Source organism: Natrix helvetica, assembly GCF_964273705.1.
Source record: "Natrix helvetica genome assembly, chromosome: 1".
Taxonomy (NCBI): Eukaryota; Metazoa; Chordata; class Lepidosauria; order Squamata; family Natricidae; genus Natrix; species Natrix helvetica.
In genome coordinates, this window is record NC_138548.1 from 321,594,772 (window position 1) to 321,617,720 (window position 22,949).

A 22,949-nucleotide genomic window follows, 5' to 3' on the forward strand; every position below is an offset into this window, starting at 1 on the left:
ACCCATCCAAATAGGTGCCAAATGTGAAACTGTTACCAAAACACCTAGTTTGAACTTATTGGACTCCACCAAGATGACCAAGGTGGGTAGGGCCTGGGAGAAGGGAAAGTTACCCAGGTTGTGCCCAAAATCCTCAGATCTGGCTTTGCTACTTGCCTCCAGTGAAAGTATACCTCTCACTACAGATGGAGTCAAAAGTATTTCCTGAATATCCAAGCTGGGACAGGCCTGACACATTATTTTGCTACCATGTGAAATTAAAAATTCATGATAGTTTGCATCCTCTGCTAAATCTCCTTGTAATGATATTAGACTGACCTCTCCCAATCTGATGGGCATTGTGTCATCCTTCAACTATGCTGGCAAAGCTTGCTTAGAACCCTTATTGAAATCTTCAGTTGCTCGGCATATTTCTGTGGGTATTCCATTAGTGTATGTAGCCTGACTTGGTAATGAGTGATGTAAATTAATTTTCTAATACTAGAGGTTCTTGCAAGGAGATAATATCTTCTAAGGTATCTTAGATATTGGCATCTCTACTGTACAGAATTTCAGTATACTCCTATCCCTATTTGATCTTCTTGTAATCAGTTCTACCTTCCCATTGCTATCTTTTAGAAAACCTATTTGAGTTTGAAACCTTTTGAGGTCATAGATCTTTTGGAAGACTTTCCATATTTTTCCATATCTGTTTCCCTCTTCTATGTCTTTACAAAGGTCATTTTAATGTTGCATATTATCTTTTAATGGCTGTCTATATAATCACCTTTTCTTGATAAACATACACTTTCCTATACTGTCTGATACCTGAAATAAGGTGGATGCCTGCTTTAACAGAGATGGCCTTCATATCTTGGGAACCAATATTCTCTGCTTATCCCTCACAGGAATACCTATTAACCACACCACCCCCACAATAATGAGGCAGCCTAGCAGGATTTGATGGGGGGAATAAATAGTTAGCCGAGGTGGTGCAGTGGTTAGAGTGCAGTACTGCAGGCTACTTCAGCTGACTGCTAGCTGCAGTTCAGCAGTTCAAATCTCACCCGCTCAAGGTTGAATCAGCCTTCCATCCTTCTGAGGTGGGTAAATGAGGACCCAGATTGTTGGGGGGCAATATGCTGACTCTCTAAACCACTTAGAGAGGGCTGTAAAAACACTATGAAGCGGTATATAAATCTAAGTGCTATTGCTAATTAAATGAAGCATTAGTTCTCAGTTTTCTTGAATATTCCCAACATGCACAAGTACAAAGTTGTGAGAAATATCCATTATCATTATATATGGATAGGTCATCCATATCATAACTATCATTAGTTAATCAGATCTTGGTTGTATACCAAATAATACAGGTATGAAGTAGTATATGAAATTACTCTGAAGCTCTGCTTTTTATTTACTGTTGAAGAACATATATGTATTCAGCCTCAGAAAATAACCAGAATCTGCTTTAATTTTACAAGAATAATATGACTTACCTAACCTAAGGTTCTTTTTTGGGCAGGGGTGTCCAATGTTGAAAGTACATAGACAGTTTACATTTAGCTTTTGTTCTATGAAATTCAGCAGCAAAACCATTGTTCTTTTTGTAAGAAAAATCATTTTTGAATTAAGACAGCCCTATAATTTCAGATAATTTTTTTACATTTAATAGCACATGAGAATTCTTGTGGATTATGAGTTATAGGTATATTCTTTTCAAGTTTGCTTTGAGTTTGCCTATTTTTTTTAACAGAAGGTAATGATAAAGCGGGATGTGGTGGCCCAGTGGTTAGTATGCTAAGCTTGTCGCTCAGAAAGGTTGGCAGTTTGGCGGTTCGAATCCGTAGCGCCCCATAACAGAGTGAGCTCCTGTTACTTGTCCCACTTTCTGCCAACTTAGCAGTTGGTGGGAAGGTAACAGCGTTCTGTGAGCCTTTGTCATTTAGTCATGTCAGCTACATGACCACGGAGATGTCTTTGGACAGTGCAGGCTCTTTGGCTTTGAAACAGAGATGAGCACTGCCCCCTAGAGTCGGGAACAACTAGCACATATGTGTGAGGGAAACCTTTACCTTTAATGATAAAGCAAAGAAAAATCATGCACACTAAACAAAATAACATAACCAGTAATGGCTAAAATGAATCCATTATTTGGGGGTGAGGGGGAATAAACCCTCAATATTAGAACAACTGACAATTGTTGCAAGTTTTGAATTTCAAATAGTTCGTTGGAAAAGGATGATGACACAATGATGAACTGGTATGATGGCCTTAGGTCCAATGGTATTACAATAATACAATACAATATACAATACAATAGCAGAGTTGGAAGAGACCTTGGAGGTCTTCTAGTCCAACCCCCTGCCTAGGTAGGAAACCCTATACAGTTTCAGACAAAGGGCTATCCAGCATCTTCTTAAAGACATCCAGTGTTGGGGCATTTACAACTTCTGGAGGCAAGCTGCTCCACTGATTAATTGTTCTGTCAGGAAGTTTCTCCTCAGTTCTAAGTTGCTTCTCTCCTTGATTAGTTTCCACTCATTGCTTCTTGTCCTGCCCTCAGGTGCCTTGGCAAATAATTTGACTCCCTCTTCTTTGTGGCAACCCCTGAGATATTGGAACACTGCTGTCATGTCTCCCCTAGTCCTTCTTTTCATTAAATTAGACATACCCAGTTCCTGCAACCGTTCTTCTTATGCTTTAGTCTCCTAATCATCTTTGTTGCTCTTCTCTGCACTCTTTCTTGAGTCTCCACATCTTTTCTACATCATGGCAACCAAAACTGAATGCTTAGATTATGTTTATTAGGTTGTCCTAACCTAGTTAAGAAGCATGATAAATCTGTATAAATATTCAATTTCTGAAAATATAAATCCTAGTTAAAAACAATGCTTTGTATAAAAGTGGCTGTAAATTGGGAATAAAGATTGTTCAATTTTTATTTTACTTGTCTCACCCAGAAGTGACTTTGGGTGGATTCTAAATAGAGATTCTGCTCAAGCATGGTATTGGATAGAAAACCTCCAAGGTCCCTTCCAGCCTTGTTATTCTATGTTCTAACTATATACAATTTATTCCCTGAATGCTTATTTTATTTCTCTTTTTAATGTGATATACAAGGACTGCCTTAATTACATTGCTCATCTTATATTACATAAATGCATGAGAGAGATACCTACTTCTGCTGTCTACAGAATATTATATACAAAGCACAAATCATTGTTCCACAAGGTCAACAGCACATATAAATAAATCATAAATTAATATTCCATAGTTTTCTTTGAAGAAAACTTCTCCCTTCCTGCATAGGATTTTGATTTTGTTCAGGGTGGAAATGACTTCATTGCCCTAATGGATTCTCTACACTGAAAAGTGGAGGATAGCCTGCTTCTACTGGATTTCTCAGCAACATTTGTCATGTCAATCATGATATTGTTCCATTGCTTAAGATGCAATAATATTACAGCAGTTCCCGATTTTCAGCCAGGACCCAAAATAGTGCTGGTTAATTTGTTTCACTTCCCAACATTTGATTTGTGGAGTAGGATGCAGCTTATTTTATCTGCCTTGTTCTGCAACATGGTTACAAAACTTCAGAGAAAATTACCCAGAAGGTTTAGAGTTAGAGCATAACTACAGAGGTAAATCTCCCCTTCTCAAGGAAGAACTTTATATAATCAAGGGGTCTTTAAAAGGTTTCGCTTCCTAGGAAGCAAAGGCTATCTAAGAAATGTGGGTACGCACTGCTATATGTTGAGCAGTACTGTAGGTCAGGATTCCCAACCCCTTGTCCAGGGACTGGCACTGGTCCGTGGCATGCCAGAAACCAGGCCGTGGAAACAAGTGAAGCCCCATCTGCGGGATGCAGGGGGCACATGAAACCACGCCCCCTTCGGTCTGTGGAAAACCCTTTTCCACAGAACCGATTCCGTGTGCTCGAAAGTTTGGGGGCTTCTGCTGTTGATAGTCCTTAGCAGAGGTGGGTTTTGCATGCGCAGAACAATTTTCAGTCAACTGAGCATGAGCAAGCAACTTGTGGTATGTGTGCACGCGTGCGAAGCGAACCGGTACCAACCAGTACAGGAACCCACCGCTGGTCCGTAGCAACTATTTGAAATTATAAGAGAACACCCTCCCCCCCAGAAAAGCTACTTAGGACCTACTTTCAGAATTCTAATGTCCATTCTCACCCACCGTAGGGTCATATGACATTTTGGGCACTTGGCAAACAGCCCACATTTATGGTCATTTGCAAGTTATTTGACCATGATTTTACAATGGCTTTTTCAGAAACCAGTATTTACTTCCTGTTTCTGGCAAAAACTGCATTTGCTTAACTATCACCGCAAAAATATCATAAAATCATGTCTGCTCACTATTGACCCACTTTACAACCTGCTTTACAACTGCAATTGCATGGCTCATTTATGGTCAAAACTCAAGGATTACGTGTAAGCAAGCAACAGAATATATACAATAGAAATCCAATTGCATAAGGTTTTGTATGATTTTAATGCATCCCAGCAGTCACGTTTATGATAATAATCAGATTTATTTATTAGATTTAGAAGTTGCCTGACTTCTTCAGCAGCCAGAAATAAATAGAGAAATTATGGGGAAAATTGTTGATCTAAAATCCTTCTGTCGGAATTTTATGTTTACAATAAATTTAAATTAAGGAATGTCATTTGATAAAGTTAATAAATAAAGACTCTTGTACATAAAGTATATGTACAAGAGACATCAAATAGCAAAACCCACATAAATTCTATGCATAGAAAACGTATCTGTTTTAGCTCTAGATAAAAAGATATGTGCTTAACTATAAATAAGGAAGTGTTTGCTTTCACTCTAAGATAACATTTGTAATAAGGTAACTCATTCCATTGTTAATGATTAGCTAAACCTTTAAATTAAAACTCTAAAAAAGGAAGACAAATGGACACTCTATTGTGGCTGTCTAACCAAAGCTATTTGATAATTTTGGGTGGATAGATGTATTTTTTTAATCTTTACTGATGAGTAAAGATTATCTGGTGAGTTTTATTAAATTCCTGACTTGGGAAAGAACTCAGGGCAAAGCTATCTGCTTTTCCCTAGACTTCTATGGCAATAATATATAGAATTTAAAATCCTCACATTAATCTGGTATCATACAAATGTAGAGGAAATGATAAGAATCCTTTTTCCTTAGAAGTTTATTATAAGGCTTTTCAAAAATTTTCAGAAAGTGGAACCTTTGAAAGAAGGTTCAAGAGGGAAAGCTCTAGTGATTAGAGTTTGGCTATGTTTTAAATTAACTCCCCCCCCCCCCGCCGTTTTTAAATCTCTCAGAAAACCTCATCAAATTCTGAGGGATTTGCAGAACAGAGGTTAAAAGGTCCTAGTTTAATGGAGGCACATTTGTAAAAAGGAACAGAGCAGGAAATTGACAGCTACTAAGTTGAAATATGTTCCAAGTAAATTGGTAGAAACGGCAATTAATTTTTTTTTAAATAAATGACCAAGAAAGGAATGAAAATAACATATTTTGCAGAAGTAAGTTTTGTCTCAACAGCATTCTAGAATTTTCTGAGTGTTAGTAGGTTTTCAGATAGAAGTGACTGTTGATTCTATATATCTGGATTTTCAGGAAGCCTTTAATTGATATTCCTCATCAAAAGTTCTTCACTAAACATAGTAAACTTAAAATAAGAGGGCCTGTCATTTTACAGATTAAAAAACAGAAAGCATAGAATTGGAGCAGATGGTAAGTTTCTTAGGAAGAAAAAAAGATGGAATCTCTCAAGTATCTGTATTCAGACTATAGTTATGCTTTTAACTTTGCTTATACACAATTCAAGGTGGGCTTATTAAAGTTTGTGGATGATATTAAACTAATCAGATGGTAAAAATAATTGTTAGGGCTTTGTTTAAATCACCTTATGATAAATGCAGTGCTGTTTAAGTCAAGGAAACTGAAATAATTTGAGAAAAGGACATTCATTGCCAAGTTCACACTCCTGTGATGGGGACAGCAACCAGTTTCACGGCACATGAATCAATGTAAATGGGACTCTGTCTGCAGCAGATATGAAAATGGCAAGTTCAAGAACATTTATACACATCTATGATACATGTGATAAGAACAGCTTTGTCATACATATTATAAACCTTTGTAAATATGTTGTCTATATCTGCAAACAAACAACCTCAAGTTGCACCAAACAATATGCTCTTTGGGCAAATTTTTATCATTGTTATTAAAAGGCTTTTTTTCTGTAGAGAAACATGCTGATAGTGTCTGATCTTGGATCAGAATAAATTGGATTGGAAGGGCAGCTACTGCAGTATGTACAGTTCTATCCTCTACATCTGAAAAGGAAAAAGAGCAAAACAGGTGTGCAGGAGTGGGGAAAGAGACACAATGAGGTGTGTAAGTCATTTATAGCAGGAAAAAAGCAGGCAGAGAGTGTTTCCCATTATCTCCAACCATGGCAACCAGCAACTATTCAGTGAAGCTGATTGGAAGGAATACACAGTGGCTACTAACTTGGATGGCTGGAGGGAGGGGTTAGATAAATTCATGAAGGACATCTTTCAAGGGCTATTGGTCTTAAATATTCAATGTTACAGCAAGAGTACTGGAACAGCAATCATCAACAGTAAGGGAACAATGACAGCACAAAGGTATGTCCCTGTCCCAAAAATATTGGGTTGGCCCCTGCAGGAAAAAGTTGCTGTAGGAGGAATTTTGGTGTTATCCAGTAGGCCTTATGCCTAAGTGAATGTCAGTTAATGCTACTACCGTATTTATCGGCGTATAACACGCACTTTTCCCCCCGAAAAATAGGGGGCAAATGATGTATGCGTGTTATACGCCGATATACGCCAGGCGATATATGCCAGGTGCACAGAAAAGGATCACGGAGCGCTTCGCCCCAAAAGCAGCTGCTTTTCTGTGCGCCTGGCGTTTAAAACATCCGGCTATCTATCTAAACGCCAGGCGCACAGAAAAGGATCGCGGAGCGCTTCGCCCCAACAGCAGCCGTTTAGATAGATAGCCGGATGTTTTAAACGCCAGGCGCACAGAAAAGCAGCTGCTGTTGGGGCGAAGTGCTCCGCGATCCTTTTCTGTGCGCCTGGCGTTTAGATAGATAGCCGGATGTTTTAAACGCCAGGCGCACAGAAAAGCAGCTGCTGTTGGGGCGAAGTGCTCCGCGATCCTTTTCTGTGCGCCTGGCGTTTAGATAGATAGCCGGATGTTTTAAACGCCAGGCGCACAGAAAAGCAGCTGCTGTTGGGGCGAAGCGCTCCGCGATCCTTTTCTGTGCGCCTGGCGTTTAGATAGATAGCCAGATGTTTTAAACGCCAGGCGCACAGAAAAGGATCGCGGAGCGCTTCGCCCCAAAAGCAGCTGCTTTTCTGTGCGCCTGGCGTTTTAAACATCCGGCTATCTATCTAAACACCAGGCGCACAGAAAAGGATCACGGAGCGCTACTCAGCGGGGTGTGGGCGAGAGGAGGAGAGAATGGATGAGCCGTCTCTCCTCTCCCAGACACCCGACTAAAACACTTTCTTTCGCCCGCGGAAGAGCTCGGGCGGGCGAAAGGAAGCGCTTTAGACAGCGGGGTGTGGGTGAGAGGAGGAGAGAATGGATGAGCCGTCTCTCCTCTCCCCGGACTTCCGACTAAAAGTTAATAAAAAAAAGGAAGGAGGGAAGGATGGAACTGGAAGGGAGGCAGGGAAGGAGGGAGGGAGAAAGGAAGGATAGGAGGATAGGGAAAGAGGAAAGAAGGCAGGCAGGCAGAAGGGAGGGAGGTGCAAGGAAGGAAGGAAGCATAGATAAGCAGGAGGGAAAGAAGGCAGGCAGGCAGGAGGAAAGAGGAAGGAGGGAACTGGAAGGGAGGCAGGAAGGAAGGGAAGGAGGAAGGGAGGGTGGAAGATAGTAGCAGTGAAAGCAGCAGTGTTCATAGTTGCTTTTACTGTCCTTTTACATTATTTACCTTATAAGTGGTAATAATATTAATAAAAAAAAAGTTCTGAGCTACCCTTATTTTGCTTCAAAGTTCTTTATTTGAAATTTAAATTTTTTCCTGAAATTTCCCTCTTAAAATGAAGGTGCGTGTTATACGCCTGTGCGTGTTATACGCCGATAAATACGGTACTTATCTATAGCACTTCTATTAGACTAGGGGTGTCCAAACTTTTTACAAGGAGGGCCAGATTTGGTGAGGTGAAAATGTGTGGGACCGACCATTCTTTGAACCATTAACATTAAATGCAAATGATCTATTTTATGAAAGACTGAACAAATAACTCTGGTGGGAAGAAGAGGCTGTGGGCTGCTCAAAATTTGAAAAAAGGCCGCAATTGGCAGCCAGGGCGGACTTTGGACATGCCTGAATTAGGCTATAATGAAAGTAAATAGAATAAATCAGATGTGAAAATTTTCCAGTTATTGTAGAGACAGCAGCCAGACGGGTATGCTCCATCCATTAACCAATCGGTCTGAGTCTACACTTATGATGTCATCGGGCCCTTGTGGCTCCTCCCCAGTTTCAGACTCAGTCCAACCTGGACTGGCTGTGAGAATTGATCTCTCCTCCAAATTATTTAATTATATCTTTAATTGGTGAATTTTTCCAAAAAAAAATTTTATTCCTTTAAATTGGTTCCTTAAATAATCCTTTATTCTACAAATTAGAGGGAAATTCGAAACTGATCTCTGGCTGCCTCTCCTCAGCCGTCTGATTGCCTACGGCCACGAGTTCGCTCAAGAAGTCTGCCTTGCAATCAGATTGGCCAGCTCATGAGCTACAGGTCCACAGCTGTTTCCCCGTGGCACTCCTTGATTCTGGGCAGTCGGAGGGACGCGTGACTGGCCGTTTCGCACGCAGCAGTTCCAGGCAAGCCCGGTGGCCATTCTGCAGATCGCCTGGCCACACTTAGCATCGACAGCCATTTTTCAGGTCAGAAAAGCCCTCGAAGATAGCGGTGGCCATTTTGAGGCTCGGAAAAACCTCAAGAGAAAAAACATTGGCCATTTTGGATGCTTTTGAAAAGGCGCAAACCCTACAGCAGCCATTTGGAGTGCCCAGCAATGCGGGATCACCCCAGGTGGACCGGATCAGGAGCGCCTGGCCAGCAAACGGGTGAGACCGTTGCCTATCTTATTGGGGTATTGATTTATGTTTGGGGAAATGGCTGATCCAGCTATGGATACGAATGCGGGATTAGAGGAGGCAGGGCCATCAGAGGCAAAGAGCAGCAGGAAGAGGCTTACCAAAGAGGCCCCTTCCTCAGGAGTAAACCCCCAAGTCTCTAAAGCGACTACCAGGGCAGAAGAGTGCAGGCAGAAGGCCCTTGAGAAAGAATTTCAGAGGGCCCAAAAACAACAACATGGTCTAACTGCCCAGCTCCACCTGTCTTGCCTCCCATGGGCCCTGACCCCACCCTGGCCTATTCAGAAGGGAAATTGTCTTCTTCGGAGTCCTCATCTTCGATGGAACCTGACAAGAGGCAATTTCTTTGATGCCCCTCTCAATAGGGAGCGCACCTTTGAACAGGCTTCCCTCCCGGTTACCCATGGTTCTGCCCCCCTCCCCACACCATGTACACCTCTCCTGCTGATATGGCAACCATCATTGCTGAAACCATTAAACAGGTCATGGCTGCTGGCCTACAACAGCAACCTCAACCTGCTCCATCACATGGCCATAAGCATAAATCTTCTGCTACGGCTCAGCAATCTGATCCCTCTGCCTCTACTTCTCAGGCCTCAATTGGCAGGGAGCAAGATAATCTGTGGGACTCAGACCTGTCTGATGACAAGGTGGTCACCCCAGATACCCCTGCCTTTACTGGATTATTCAAAACTGACCGATTCAAGTCCCTTCTACTTAAGGCCATTAAAGCTGCTAACATACCATCTTCTGCTTCAGCTTCTACTTCACAGGATAAACTGACAGAACCGGCTTCAACTGAGGATCCCAGTACCCCATTCACCAAACCAAGGGTGGAAAAAGAGGTGATCCCTGTTCCCAAGATATTCCTGAACGTCATCCAGAAGCAGTGGGAGTCTCCAGGCATGGGCCCACAGCCGACCAACCTTGACAAACGTCTCTACAACATTGCACCAGACCTCACCAAGTTCTTCGAGACTCCCCCAGTGGACGCGCCAGTTGCAGCCCTGTCTTCACCTACTGTGGTCTCTGGAGCCCCTGACAAGGTTCTCAAACCTGAGGAGAAAAGGTCAGATCAAGCCTTAGTCAAAAACTATCAGGCTGGGGCCTGGGCTGCTAGGGCCTCTACAGCCACTTCCTTTTTCTCCAGGGTGGCCCTGATTTGGATTGAACAGCTTCAGGAGTGCATTGCTCCTACTGACACTAGATCACATAGGGATCTCAACAAGATCAGGGCATCGGTTGAATTTGCGGCTGATTCTTCCCTTAATGCTGCTAGATTCGCTTCTAAAGCCATGGCCTCTTCGGTCACGGCCAGGCATCTGCTTTGGCTCAAGCCATGGCAGGCGGATGTCCATACCAAGTGGCGCCTAGCAGCCTCCCCATTCAGTGGCACCCAATTATTTGGTAATCCCTTAGACCCCTACCTCATGGAATCTAAAGACAAGTGTATGGTCCTTTCATCCATCTACAAGAAACAGGAGAGTTGGCCTGCTCCCTTCTATAGGAGGTCACCCTTTTGGCCGGCAGATGGGGGACCTTCCTTCCCCCGTCCACAACGCCAATCCTACACTCCTAGACAGGGATCTCACTAGGACAGGTCCAATAGAAACACACAGCATTTCCCCTCCAAGAAATCTTACCGTGGAGGAGGCAACTGTCATTTTTCACATAGGAAATGACTATCTGGACTCTCTTCCAATCGGAGGCCGCCTGGCGTTCTTTGCCCACCACTGGGAGGAGACCACAACAGACAATTGGGTACTCAAAACTGTCAAATTTGGTGTCATGCTAGAATTCCTCTCCATCCCCCAGGAACACTTCGTGCCATGCCCGGTCTCTTGGTGCCTTCGCAAGAGGGCACTGATGGAACAGGCCATTCAGCACCTGTTTGAGATCCGGGCCATCCAACCGGTTCCTCCCCATCAGGAAGGCAGGGTTTTTATTCCCGCCTGTTTGTGGTACCGAAGAATTCCAGAGGATGGAAAGCTATATTAGATCTAAAAACATTGAACCGCCACATTGTCTATCAGCGGTTCAAAATGCATTCTCTGCACACCATCCTCCAGGTGGTCAGGAAAGGCGACTTCCTCACATTGGTAGTCTTGACCGAAGCTTACCTTCATATCCCCATCTTCATAGACCACCGAAAATATATCCGCTTCTCCCAGGGGGGGGAGGCACTTCCAGTACCGAGCTCTTCCATTCGGTCTATCCTCTGCCCCCAGGTATTCACAAAAGTACTGGTAGCACTGGCCGCCCACATCAGGTCATCCCCAGTTCGGATTCTCTGTTACCTGGACGACATCCTCTTGTTGTCCAGGTCTCTGGTTCAGGCAGAAAGAGATCTCGCCCTCACCATTCACACCTTGTGGAATCACGGGTTCGGGGTGAATCTCAAAGTGTCACCTCAATCCCAGCATTTGCCTTCTCCACCTCCGGGTCTTGATAGACACCATGGCGGAGAGTGTGTTCCTATCCAACGACCGCATTCTCAGTCTGAGGGAACTTGTCAGGAAGGTGCTACGTATACGCAAGGCTTCCCTTCTTCTTCTCTTTCAAGTCTTGGGCAAGATGGTACCCTGTTTTGGGATTGTCCCGTGGGCCAGGTTTCACAGCAGGAGCCTTCAATGGTTCATGCTTCCACATCAAAAGGCCGACAGGAGCAGCTCTCCTCTCAGGGTCCCCCTTCTCAGACAGGTATTACACTCTCTTAAATGGTGGAAGTCCCCAGCGATTTTGCAAGGGACCTTTTTCAGAGATCCGTGCCATCTCATACGACGGACGCAAGTCTGACAGGATGGGGGCACACATGCAGGACCTAGTGGCTCAGGGTCAGTGGTCCCTTGAAGAGAGCCAAAACAGCATAAATTGCCTAGAATTGCGGGCGGTTCACCTCGTCCTCAGACACTTCCACCACAGAGTTCAGGCCCGACACATATTTGTCCTCACAGACAATACCACGACCAAGGCACACATAAACAGCCAGGGGGGAACTCGTTCCTGGTCCCTGATGCAGGAGTCCAACTTGTTGTGCCAGTGGGCGGAGTCTTACCTGTCATCTCTCAGGGCAGAACACATCTCAGGGGTCTCCAATGTCCAAGCAGACTGGCTGAGCCGGACAACAATAGATCAGGCAGAGTGGAGCATCCATCCGAATCTCTTCCATCGACTGACACTATGGTTTGGCCTCCCAGTCCTAGACCTGTTCGCAACGGCAGACAACAACCAGGTACCCAGGTATTACTCAAGGTTCATGGACCCCATGGCAGGAGTAGACACTCTCAGATGCCAGTGACCCAGGGGTCTCCTGTACACATTTCCTCCCCTTCCCCTCATTCAGAGGGTAATTCAAAAAATGCTGGAGCAGGAGACAGAACTGTTGCTGCTAGTGCTGAATTGGCCACGCCGGCCTTGGTATGCCGACCTAGTGACTCTGTCAATCTCCACCCCATGGCACATCCCACGGTCTCTCCTGTCTCTACACCAAGGGTCAGTTTGTCATCCCGACCCCCAGTGGCTCAATCACATGGCAATTGAGTGGCAAGCCTTAACAGCTGATAACAGCTCCCTCAACATCATTGCTACCATTCAGGCATCACGCAGAAGCTCTACTAACCGCATTTATGATGCCACATGGCAACTGTTGCTCTGTGGTGTTCCAACCAGACTATTGACCCACTTAGGGCATCCATTCCGCAGATATTGGACTTCCTGCAGAAGAGGCTTGATCAGGGACTTACCTCAAACACGCGTACACCAATAGGTGGCTGCTCTGGCCTGTTCTGGATGGCCTGGCATCCGAACATCTACCTTTTCACCCCTTGATCCGGAGATTTCTCTGTGCAGGGTCCAACCTGCGTCCTGCTGCCATACATAGATATCCGACTTGGGACTTACCTCAGGTCCTAGAGGCTTTGACTTCCGCGCCCTTTGAATCTATGACATCCACTTCTTTGTCCTTTAAAACACTTTTTGGTGGCTGTAACTTCAGCCAGACGTATTTCTGATATGGCTGGTCTTTCAGTCAGGCATGACTTGTGCATGTTCCATCCAGACCGAATTGTCTTAAGACTGGACCCAAAATTCATGCCGAAGGTCAATAGCTGTTTCCACCGAGGTCAGGAGTTGACCTTACCTGATTTCTCTCTGTCTCCCCGTCACGAGAGGCAAGTGGCACACTCTTGATGTATGTTGTGCCCTCAAGATCTACATCGACCGCGCCGCCTCGTTCCGCCACTCGGAAGCTCTCTTCATCTCCTTTCGCCTGACCTCCTTAGGTATCAAGGCTTCGTTGTCTAGTCTGGGGCGCTGGATAAGAGCCTGTATTAAACTGTTTTACGAACTTCAATCCATACAGGTCCCTGCAAACATTACAGCTCACTCTACATGCAGCACTGCAACATCTGTGGCTTGGTCCACTCAAGCCACCTTGGAAGAAGTCTGCCGGGCAGCCACCTGGGCATCTCCCACAGTCTTCATACGTCATTACAAGTTGGACAAGTACACGTCAGCTGATGCAGCCTTTGGGCACAGGGTGCTGCAACAAGTGCTTGTGCCCTAATGGACCTTTTTTACAATTTCCCACCCTAGTGGACAGCCCAGTCTTTGGTACGTCCCAGTCTGGCTGCTGTCTCTACGGTAACAGGAAAATGGGCATTGGACCTTACCTGAAACGCTTATTTTCTGGTAGAGACAGCAGCCAGCACCGCCCTGGTATGGGTCACGCAAGGGGATTCCTTGTGCGAAGGAGAGAGATACAGTGACTATGGACTTTTACTTTTTGCTCACAATTCTCACTTGAGTCTACAGTTTTCCTTCATCTGAAACTGGGGAGGAGCCACAAGGGCCCAATGACATCATAAGTGTAGACTCAGTCCGATTGGTTAATGGACGGAGCATACCCAGTCTGGCTGCTGTCTCTACTCTACCAGAAAATGAGCGTATCAGGTAAGGACCAACTCCCATTCTGTTACATGCACACATATATAATTGTTTCGTGATTTTTCATCACATTATGCTACCTTAAACTGGCAGACGTTCTACTCATCTCAGGACCAATGCATTAATTTGAAGAAAACATGCCAAAGGTCTCTGCTGGAGGCAATTTGTTTTTACTTCCTTCTCTGGTGATTCTGCTCTTTTGAGAGAGTTGAACTAATATACAGTGGATTTGAAACTATTCTAATTTTTCTACCCTAGTTTTAAGCACTTAGTGGGTAAGCAATGTTTTTTGTGAAAATAAAATGTACAGGAAACGTGTTTCTATTAAATAAGATAGATTCACTGGCTTTATTTTTTTCTATTGGCCTTCAAGCCAGTCTTGACTCCTGCAATTTTCTTGGTAAGATTTTAAGAGTCACTTGCCCTTGCCTTCTTCCTAAGGCTGAGAGACTGACTGGCCCAAAGCTGGTTTCATATCTAAGGCAGAAGTAGAACTCAGGGCTTTTAACCATTACATTAAAACTGGTTCATGTGCTCTAATTTTAGAATACACAATGGAGAGAAAATATTATCTCTAACTCAGGGACTTCAGCTACTTGTAGTATATAAAGCATACACTCAAGGTTGAGTGAAATAACTGGAGTAGATATGTACTTTTACATATTTCAACTAGACGATGTTTTTTGAGGAGTCAAGTTATATAAATATCAACATGACCCTGAAAACTTAAAGTTTATTTGATAAAGCCAAATAGCAGTAAACAAATAAAATGCATTCCACCTAAATAAAAAAATTCACATATTTACAGAATTTCATAAATGTGTAAGTTGTTCACATGCCAAGATTAATGCAAGATTAAAAAGTTGATAGTGGTTTGGGGATGTCAAAACACTGAAAGCTGTGTGGTATACACTAAAACCCCAAATATACTGAATTCAGCAAAAGGCCATTTACCTAAACAATAATTTAGTTCCTGCAGGAAAGGTTGACATGTTCTCATTCAATTTCCTTATATTTTTAGGCACAAGCAGAATTGCTCGTCAAATACAGCAGTCCATAGTGAGCTACATATACAATCGGGAGTCAGTGAACCTTTTCTACAGCACCAATAATATAAGGTTTTATTAAGCATAGAGAAGTTAAAATTGCAAGCTCAATTTGTAAACGGAGGCAGTACTTGTGTGTGTTGCAATAGTGCAGGAATTTGTACGGGAACAAGAAGGCCATGGCAGTTATAACTCAAAATTTACTGTGCAGGGGCACATTTTTAGGTTGTAACCTCAGTCCAATCATTATGGGGGGAAAGGTGCAATTTAGTACAGAATTTGTACATTACACTTGTAACGCTTTAAGCACATTTTTAAAAGTAATCTAGACTTGCTGCCACTGTAGCTTCTCATTTTACTTTCTCCAGATGATCTATGACAGAACTACAACAGGCTTATACAAACATTTCATGTATTACTGTAGAGGTACCATCTATGCCTTTTGGCAAAGAATCCTTTGTCAAAATAACAGAATATCTATATAAGGCCAGAGAAGTTTCATTATACATGCAGGTAACAAAAAAAAAAAAACATACTATAGCTAATAGCAGTACTTGATCCAATGTAAAATGTTCATTTTTGAGAAACAGTTTGTACTTGAACAAGCACATTAAGAAGGTACCTATGGATGCATCAAACATATATTAAACAAGGGCTCTGAAACAGCATTTAAATACCTACAAGTGTTCCTTAAAATAATAATACAATGAGGAGCAACTGAAACACTTGTACTATGTATTCGCATACCGTAGCCTACCTCAGCATTACTGCATCAACAACTTTAGCGTTGACAAATCTGTTTAAATATTGACACTACCAAGAATGTAAAGATATGAAAGTAGTGTTAATTTTTCCATTTCAAATAACCTCTATGCTGCAGAAGCTGAGAAGGACAATAACTTCATAAATGTCCTTGTGCTTCAAGACACAGCGTGATGTTTCATAGCGTTTGAACTTTATACATGATTACACAGTGAGAAGCAGGCAAACCTAGTGTTGTCACAATAGCCTAGGTATTTAGCACCAAGTGCAACTGTGCACAACTACTCCATTAATAGAAGAATAAGCTAGACAGTGACACATATTTTTGTGCTGGAAATCAATATGACATCCAGAATGTCATACAGCTATAGCCTGTGTAAAGCATTTCTAGAAGAAAGATGTGACCGTTCCATCTAATTCAACGTTACATAATACCTGCTTATATGTTCAATTTTTGAGAGGCTGATTTTGAAGTATTTTATTCCTTGTTCCACTTAAAAGAGCTTTAGCGAATATAAAGAAATTAGGAAATTCCCTGCACAATACCCCCCTCCCCCCCAAAAAAGCTGACAGCCTGAAATTTTTATTCATTGGGAGGAATACAATTTGAGAATTTATGATAATTTAGTGATTTAATTCTAGTGCCTCGTACTTTCCATTGAAACCTTTTTACAATAAACATCACATGCATCTGAGAGGAAACATTAGTACAGTATCCCATTTAAACGGTGTCGGAAAAGCTTTATAATAAGAGTTGACATAATCCCTGTGCTGCCACGTGCCAGCATTTCCAATGAGCGGCTACATACAAGAATGAAATAATTGTGCGGAAAATCTAATATAAAAATCTGGGTCAGGAAGACCAGAGACCAAAAAAAAAAAAATTTCTGGAGAAATAGTACCCACTGCCACTGTCTAGATGAAATGAATAAAAAACATTTGCACGACTTATGACAACTCTAGCCAACTCTTTGACAGAAGTAGGATTATAAGTCATTCAGCAGTGCATATATGGAGGCATGAACTGTGAAAAAAGGCAATTCCTTGGACACAGGAGGACTATCCTGGATAATAATTCATCACGGAGGGAGTAGACAATTGAGAATATGGCCAAATGAGTAGCTATATGAACGTTTTCAGCTTCTTCGAGACTTTGAGTGCTGAATAAGCCACTGAAGTGTGATATCTAAAAAAAAAAGAAAACACGACAATTGGTTTTCAAGATAATTGCTGTACCTAATCATCCTTAAAAATCAGGATTCATTTTTTCCAGATTCCAAAAACATCCACTGTACGATAGCAAGCAGAAGCATGTTCTGTGTGGCTGAATCAATCATGAAAATATTTCAGAGGCTTCTTAAAATCTGTGACAGTTATTTGGACAGGTTTTGGTAATTTTAATTCATTCAACATTTTTTCCTACTGCATTACTTTTTTAAAAATTAAAAATGAATTTCAATGCAGGCAAAAAAGCTGCTCTAGTGCTAATTCAAATTCTTTAGTCAGTAGATGTTATTCTATGAAAACCATATCTAAAAATTTGATTGACTCTTTGATTTAACAAGATTCTTTGTCACAGTCAATAGGTTTTTCACAAAGACTTGCTATCAAATGTTAGATAGTTCATTAAAAGATATGCATGCAATAAAATCAGATCCTTCTAAAAAAATCATTGCATATAAATTTAAATAGCCCTTTAGCGCACATGGATCTTGCATTTAACTGGACTGAACCATCACTTGAAAGCATATTGTCCATTCCATTTGTAAGTATGAATTTCTAGAATCATAACCTTAGAAACTTTGTAAGTATAAGGGAGTTCTTTTCATAAATTCTTAAATAATCTTTAAAGATATATGTTTATTTTTAAGACATCTTTAAAGACATCTTTTCAAATATGTTTTCTGTTTAAGTCATAAATAACAAACCTTGGTATAAAATGAAGCTTATGTGAAAACCATCATTTTGCAAAATGGTGGTTTTCACATCAGCCTCATTTTATACAAAAAGTATTTACCTTCTAGATGACACTGATTTAAAATTCAAGAAATTTTCAATTTTGTGAATTTTTTTTCAATAGTTTTTTATTTTGATTTGTTTGAATAGAATAAAATGGAATGGAACAGAACAGAACTGAACAGAACAACAGAGTTGGAAGGGACCTTGGAGGTGTTCTGGTCCAACCACCGGCTCAGACAGGAAACCCTATACCATTTCAGACAAATGGTTATCTAACATCTTCTTAAAAACTTCCAGTGTTGGAGCATTCACAACTTCTGGAGGCAAGTTGTTCCACTGGTTGATTGTTCTCACTGTCAGGAAATTTCTCCTTAATTCTAAGTTGCTTCTCTCCATGATTAGTTTCTATCCATTGCTTCTTGTCTTGCCTTCATGTGCTATGGAGAATAGCTATAATAACTCTCTCTTCTTTGTGGCAACCCCTGAGATATTGGAACACTGCTATCATGTCACCCGTAGTCCTTCTTTAAATTAAACTAGACATACCCAATTCCAGCAACCGTTCTTCATACATTGTAACTTCCAGTCCCCTAATGATATTTGTTGCTCTTCTCTGCACTCTTTCTACAATCTCAACATCTTTTTTACATCATGGCAACCAAAACTGGATGCACTATTCCAAGTGTGACCTTACTAAGAAGGCATTATAAACTGGTATTAACTTAATAGGGATTTGGTTTTTTAAAAAAAAAATGTTTGGGAGATACCCAGAATTTATTATAAGAGGGATGGCTGTACAGCATCTTTCACAATGCAACCTTATTTGAAGATAACTTATAAAGAAAAAACTCACAACTTCATGTATCAGCCTGTTCCAATGGCTATCAGCTTGATATCTAGCCTGTGCCTTTCTTTAATTCTATTGTTTGCTGGGCAACACAGAATAAATTCATTTCCTCATCTGGTGAAAACCCTTTAAATATTTGAAGAGAGCTATCATATTTCCTCTAAATCAGGGGTCTCCAACCTTGGCAACTTTAAGACTTGTGGACTTCAACTCCCAGAGTTCCTCGGTCAGCTTTGCTGGCCGAGGAACTCTGGGAGTTGAAGTCCACAAGTCTTAAAGTTGCCATGGTTGGAGACCCCTGCTCTAAATCATCTTTCTGTAAACTAAACACATCCGATTAACTGTTCCTCAGAGGCTTTATTCCAGAATGGTACACCATTTTAGTAGCCTTCCTTTAAACTTGTTTCAATTTGACACTGTTTTTTTTTTAACTGTGGTAGCCACGGGTAACATACTGTGTACTCTAAAGTTAGCATTACTGGTATTGTTATTACCTATATTGTCCTTTTCTTTGCAGGAAATGGAGTAGCAGCATATTTCTCTGTCTTGAATAGCAGCCAGGTTCCTGGAACAGAAGCAAATCATAATTTGTTGAAAATTGACAGTAACATCCTATTAAACGTGACATACATGTGATTCACATTAAAATATTGTTTTTAATTACAAAGGCAGTTTATTGGAAACTTTCTCCTATGACTGCAAACATATATACAAAATCAAAATAACCGTAACTAACGTAATCTACTGTTAGAAAGTAGATTTCTACAGAAAGTAGATCCAACAAGTAGACTTGTTTTTTTGTAAAAAAGATTTATGTGATCTATGCTGGACATGCCCATATTTACCACTGATGGACAATATTCCATAGGCCCTTATGTGACTGATGAAATAGCAAAGCATCATGGGCTGTCTAGGGAATTCTGGGAGTTAAAGTTCACAGGTCTTAAAGGTTTTTCTTTGAAGATGTTTCGCTTCTCATCCAAGAAGCTTCTTCAGTTCTGACTGGATGGTGGGGAATGGAAGGATTTATACCCCACCATCCAGTCACAGCCGAAGAAGCTTCTTGGATGAGAAGCAAAACATTTTCAAAGAAAAACCAGAAAATCCAGTTGCCTCTTGAAAAAGCAATTTGGGACAACCATTACGTGGATGACTGACAATCTCCATTGATACAGACTTAAAGTTGCCAAGGTTGGACACACCAATCTAAAACATGTTTGTTTTACCTTACTTCTTAAGATATGCTTGCTTACTCACTTACATTTTTTCAATAAGCTGCTTCTCATCCAGTGCATTAGCAAGGTCTCTTTTGTTTCCAAGTACTAGAACCTGTGAACAGAAAATATGTACTGATTTTAGCACTTAGCTTTTTAAGGCAGGAAGCAGTTAAATTTCATTTCAATGACAATCCATTTTTGTGACACATAGAGGAAATAAAACACTCATATTAAGGAACTAGAGTTGCAACATTTATTCCCTGATACGAATAGCCAGTCTTTTCTTTAATAAAAAAAACCGTATTACTGATGAATGATGAATATCAGATGTTCCTAAGGGATAGACATGAATTCCAGAGCTAGAAGAACACTTTTTTTTTCCAGTTGGGCTACTAGTGGCATATCCAAAATATCAGAGCTAGCAGAATTTTCAATCCTTCCTTCATTAAAAAAAAAATAGATACAGTACGCTATGCTTATCAAAAGATCATGAGCATATCTTTGTCAACTCCTAAAACATTTGTGTATGTCATGGTGAGGAAAGGGGGGATAGCGCATTCCACGCATACCTTCGGATCTCAGATTACTACAGCAGGCTTGTGATGCGTGCAGCTCATTGGAGAATGTGATTTATGACACAGACTGAGGGGAGGGAAGAAACAGGGGCAAGGTTCAGCCATAATTTAAATGAGGTTAGATCTGACTGCAATGGGGTATTCCCGAAATGGTGTTCCTAATAAATAACTGGATTTCTTTTGAAACTTGGCTCGAGGCTCATGAATTAATTAGGCCATCTTTCGGAAATCTGACAATCTTTGTGTTTAAAAATCGCAGGAAATCATTGCTGATCTTGTCTGGTAGCATGATTCTGGAAACAGTGGTTGTCCGCTTTTGCTATCAGTGCATTGTACTCATATGTACCTCACAAATAATGTCTCTTATAACTCTGTATGTTACTGTTCTTTTGGTCGTAAGAGTATACAAAGCAGGTTGTAATACAGAACAGGATGGGCTAGTCTGACAGTGGCACAACCAGATAAGCCATTCTGCTTATTAGAAGCACTCAGAAGCCGCAGGGAAAGTCATTTCAAAAGGAAACTTTGGTATAGTAGATGAGAAATCGAATAGTACAAATCAGAAATAATTGGCCAATGGTCAGTCATTTCAGGTCAGTTTTTTTCTGCACAGATAGTCCAAAGCTCTTTACTTTCTCTTTTTCTTGTGAAACAAGATACTCCTGTCCTGCTTAATAATTTACTCAATACCTCAAGATGTTTTAAATCACTCGTCCTTTTATCAACTTGTACATTGGCCTATGGTCTGTCGCTGAGGAAGCTTTTAGAAGACCTATTTCAACTTGCATTATATATAAAAAACCTGAAGATAATAATAATAATAATAATAATAATAATAATAATAATAATAATAATAATAATATAAGAATCAAAGAATTACATGACAGAAATGTGCTTAACAAGCAATATATCAAACGTCAAAAAAGCTGTCCACAGACAACAATGCAATTATTTTCTAAACAAATTAAAATTTCAAGCACATTTCATCAATTTCTTCAAAATTTTCAGGCAGGATTAACACATCCACTACTCACAGGAATTCCTTGTAGCTGTGGTTTGTCTAGAAGATTGTGCAACTCATTTCTAGAAGCTTCTATTTTTTCACGATCTGCAGCATCTACCATATAGCTATTAAAAAGAATTTGTTTGAATCAGTTTGTGTAATGCAAGGTACACCAGTGCAGTCCAGCAATATTACCAACATTCGCCTCCCAAAGAATCTCAAATGACTAGGAATTTCATTGAACCATTATAAAAGGTATCAGAACATTGCAAGCCAAAATCTCATTTACTGACTAAAAACTGAGTAATTTGACCCCGTAACCCTCATCAAAGCCTTAAATTATAGCACAGCATGGCTAAAATTACATTAAAACATGTTGAAGCTTTTCAGAATTCTTCCTCATAATAACCCAGGAGAAATAAGAAAACACATCAAATTTGAAAATTGCAAAATTGAACGTCTTTTGGATCAATATTCCCTAACCATTTCCTTACACTTTACAATATGTTGATACCGTGTTTTTGTAAAACAGTTTCAACATTAGAATTCTATAGGCACCCCTCCACTTATAACTGGACACTTAATAATCAATTATGACAGATCTCCCCAAAAGCTACTTACAACCCAGTTTTGAAGTTACAACAGATGCACCCCTCTGTGATCATGTGATTGGTTTTGACAATCAGTTGACCGTTATGGTCAGCAGTCATATAACTGTGATGTTTGATATTTTTTGCTGGTTTCAGGCAAAAAAACACCCATTGGGTAAAACTGGTCACTTAACGACCACAACAAAAACTGCCATAAAATTAGATTCAGTCATGTGTTGACCCACTTAACAAGCAAAACAACTTACAACCATATTTTTGGGCTGAAATACAGTCATAAATCGAGGACTATCTATATTCTGTGTCACCAGAGTTCCAATATAGCTTATAAGCCACATTAAGTATTGAACAATAATGAATTCCAAGTTTTCATTTATAATTGCAACAATTAAAAGCATTTTCATCTAAGATTTTAAAATTCATCTAAGTATAACCTAAGGTTATGTAAATTACATAGTCATCGTTAACTCAAATATTTACATTCAGAATATCATTGCCAGAGTAATACAAGGAAAAGCTGCAACAAATCTTAGGTTAACATTCTCCACTCCCCAACTCCAAGGTGCATTTGGAAGCTTTCATTACTTAATAATAAAGTTTTGTAATACTCTATTTTAACTTTTTTGGGAATCCTTTTTCATGTCATTATGCTATAAAGCTTGAATCCTTAGGGAACGTAGTAGTTTAAAATATAGAACATAAATAAACTGTATTGCAATTTGTTATTTGGTCAGACCAAGGGAAACAAGTTCTAATGTTTTCCTGTTTGTAAGAGAACATGATATTAGAAAGCTGCATTCATAATGTTTCAATTTACCATCATGTCCTTAAGCTCATTCTTT

The 22,949-nt window shown here is 40.7% G+C and overlaps 1 protein-coding gene across 2 annotated transcripts in view; it reads right to left on the reverse strand.

The window, feature by feature from the left end:
* Positions 1-14,803: 14,803 nt before the first annotated feature.
* The window catches only part of ARL8B (ARF like GTPase 8B), a 34,844-nt gene continuing 26,698 nt past the window's right edge, over positions 14,804-22,949 (reverse strand). For both annotated transcript variants that reach the window (XM_081969615.1, XM_081969614.1), the window contains exons 4-7: positions 21,531-21,624; positions 19,966-20,033; positions 19,199-19,269; positions 14,804-17,084 (exon numbers count right to left, since the gene is read on the reverse strand). In XM_081969615.1, coding sequence (XP_081825741.1) covers positions 17,035-17,084; positions 19,199-19,269; positions 19,966-20,033; positions 21,531-21,624 — 283 coding nt within the window. In that variant the 3' untranslated portion in view covers positions 14,804-17,034. The remainder of the gene's footprint in view (positions 17,085-19,198; positions 19,270-19,965; positions 20,034-21,530; positions 21,625-22,949) is intronic.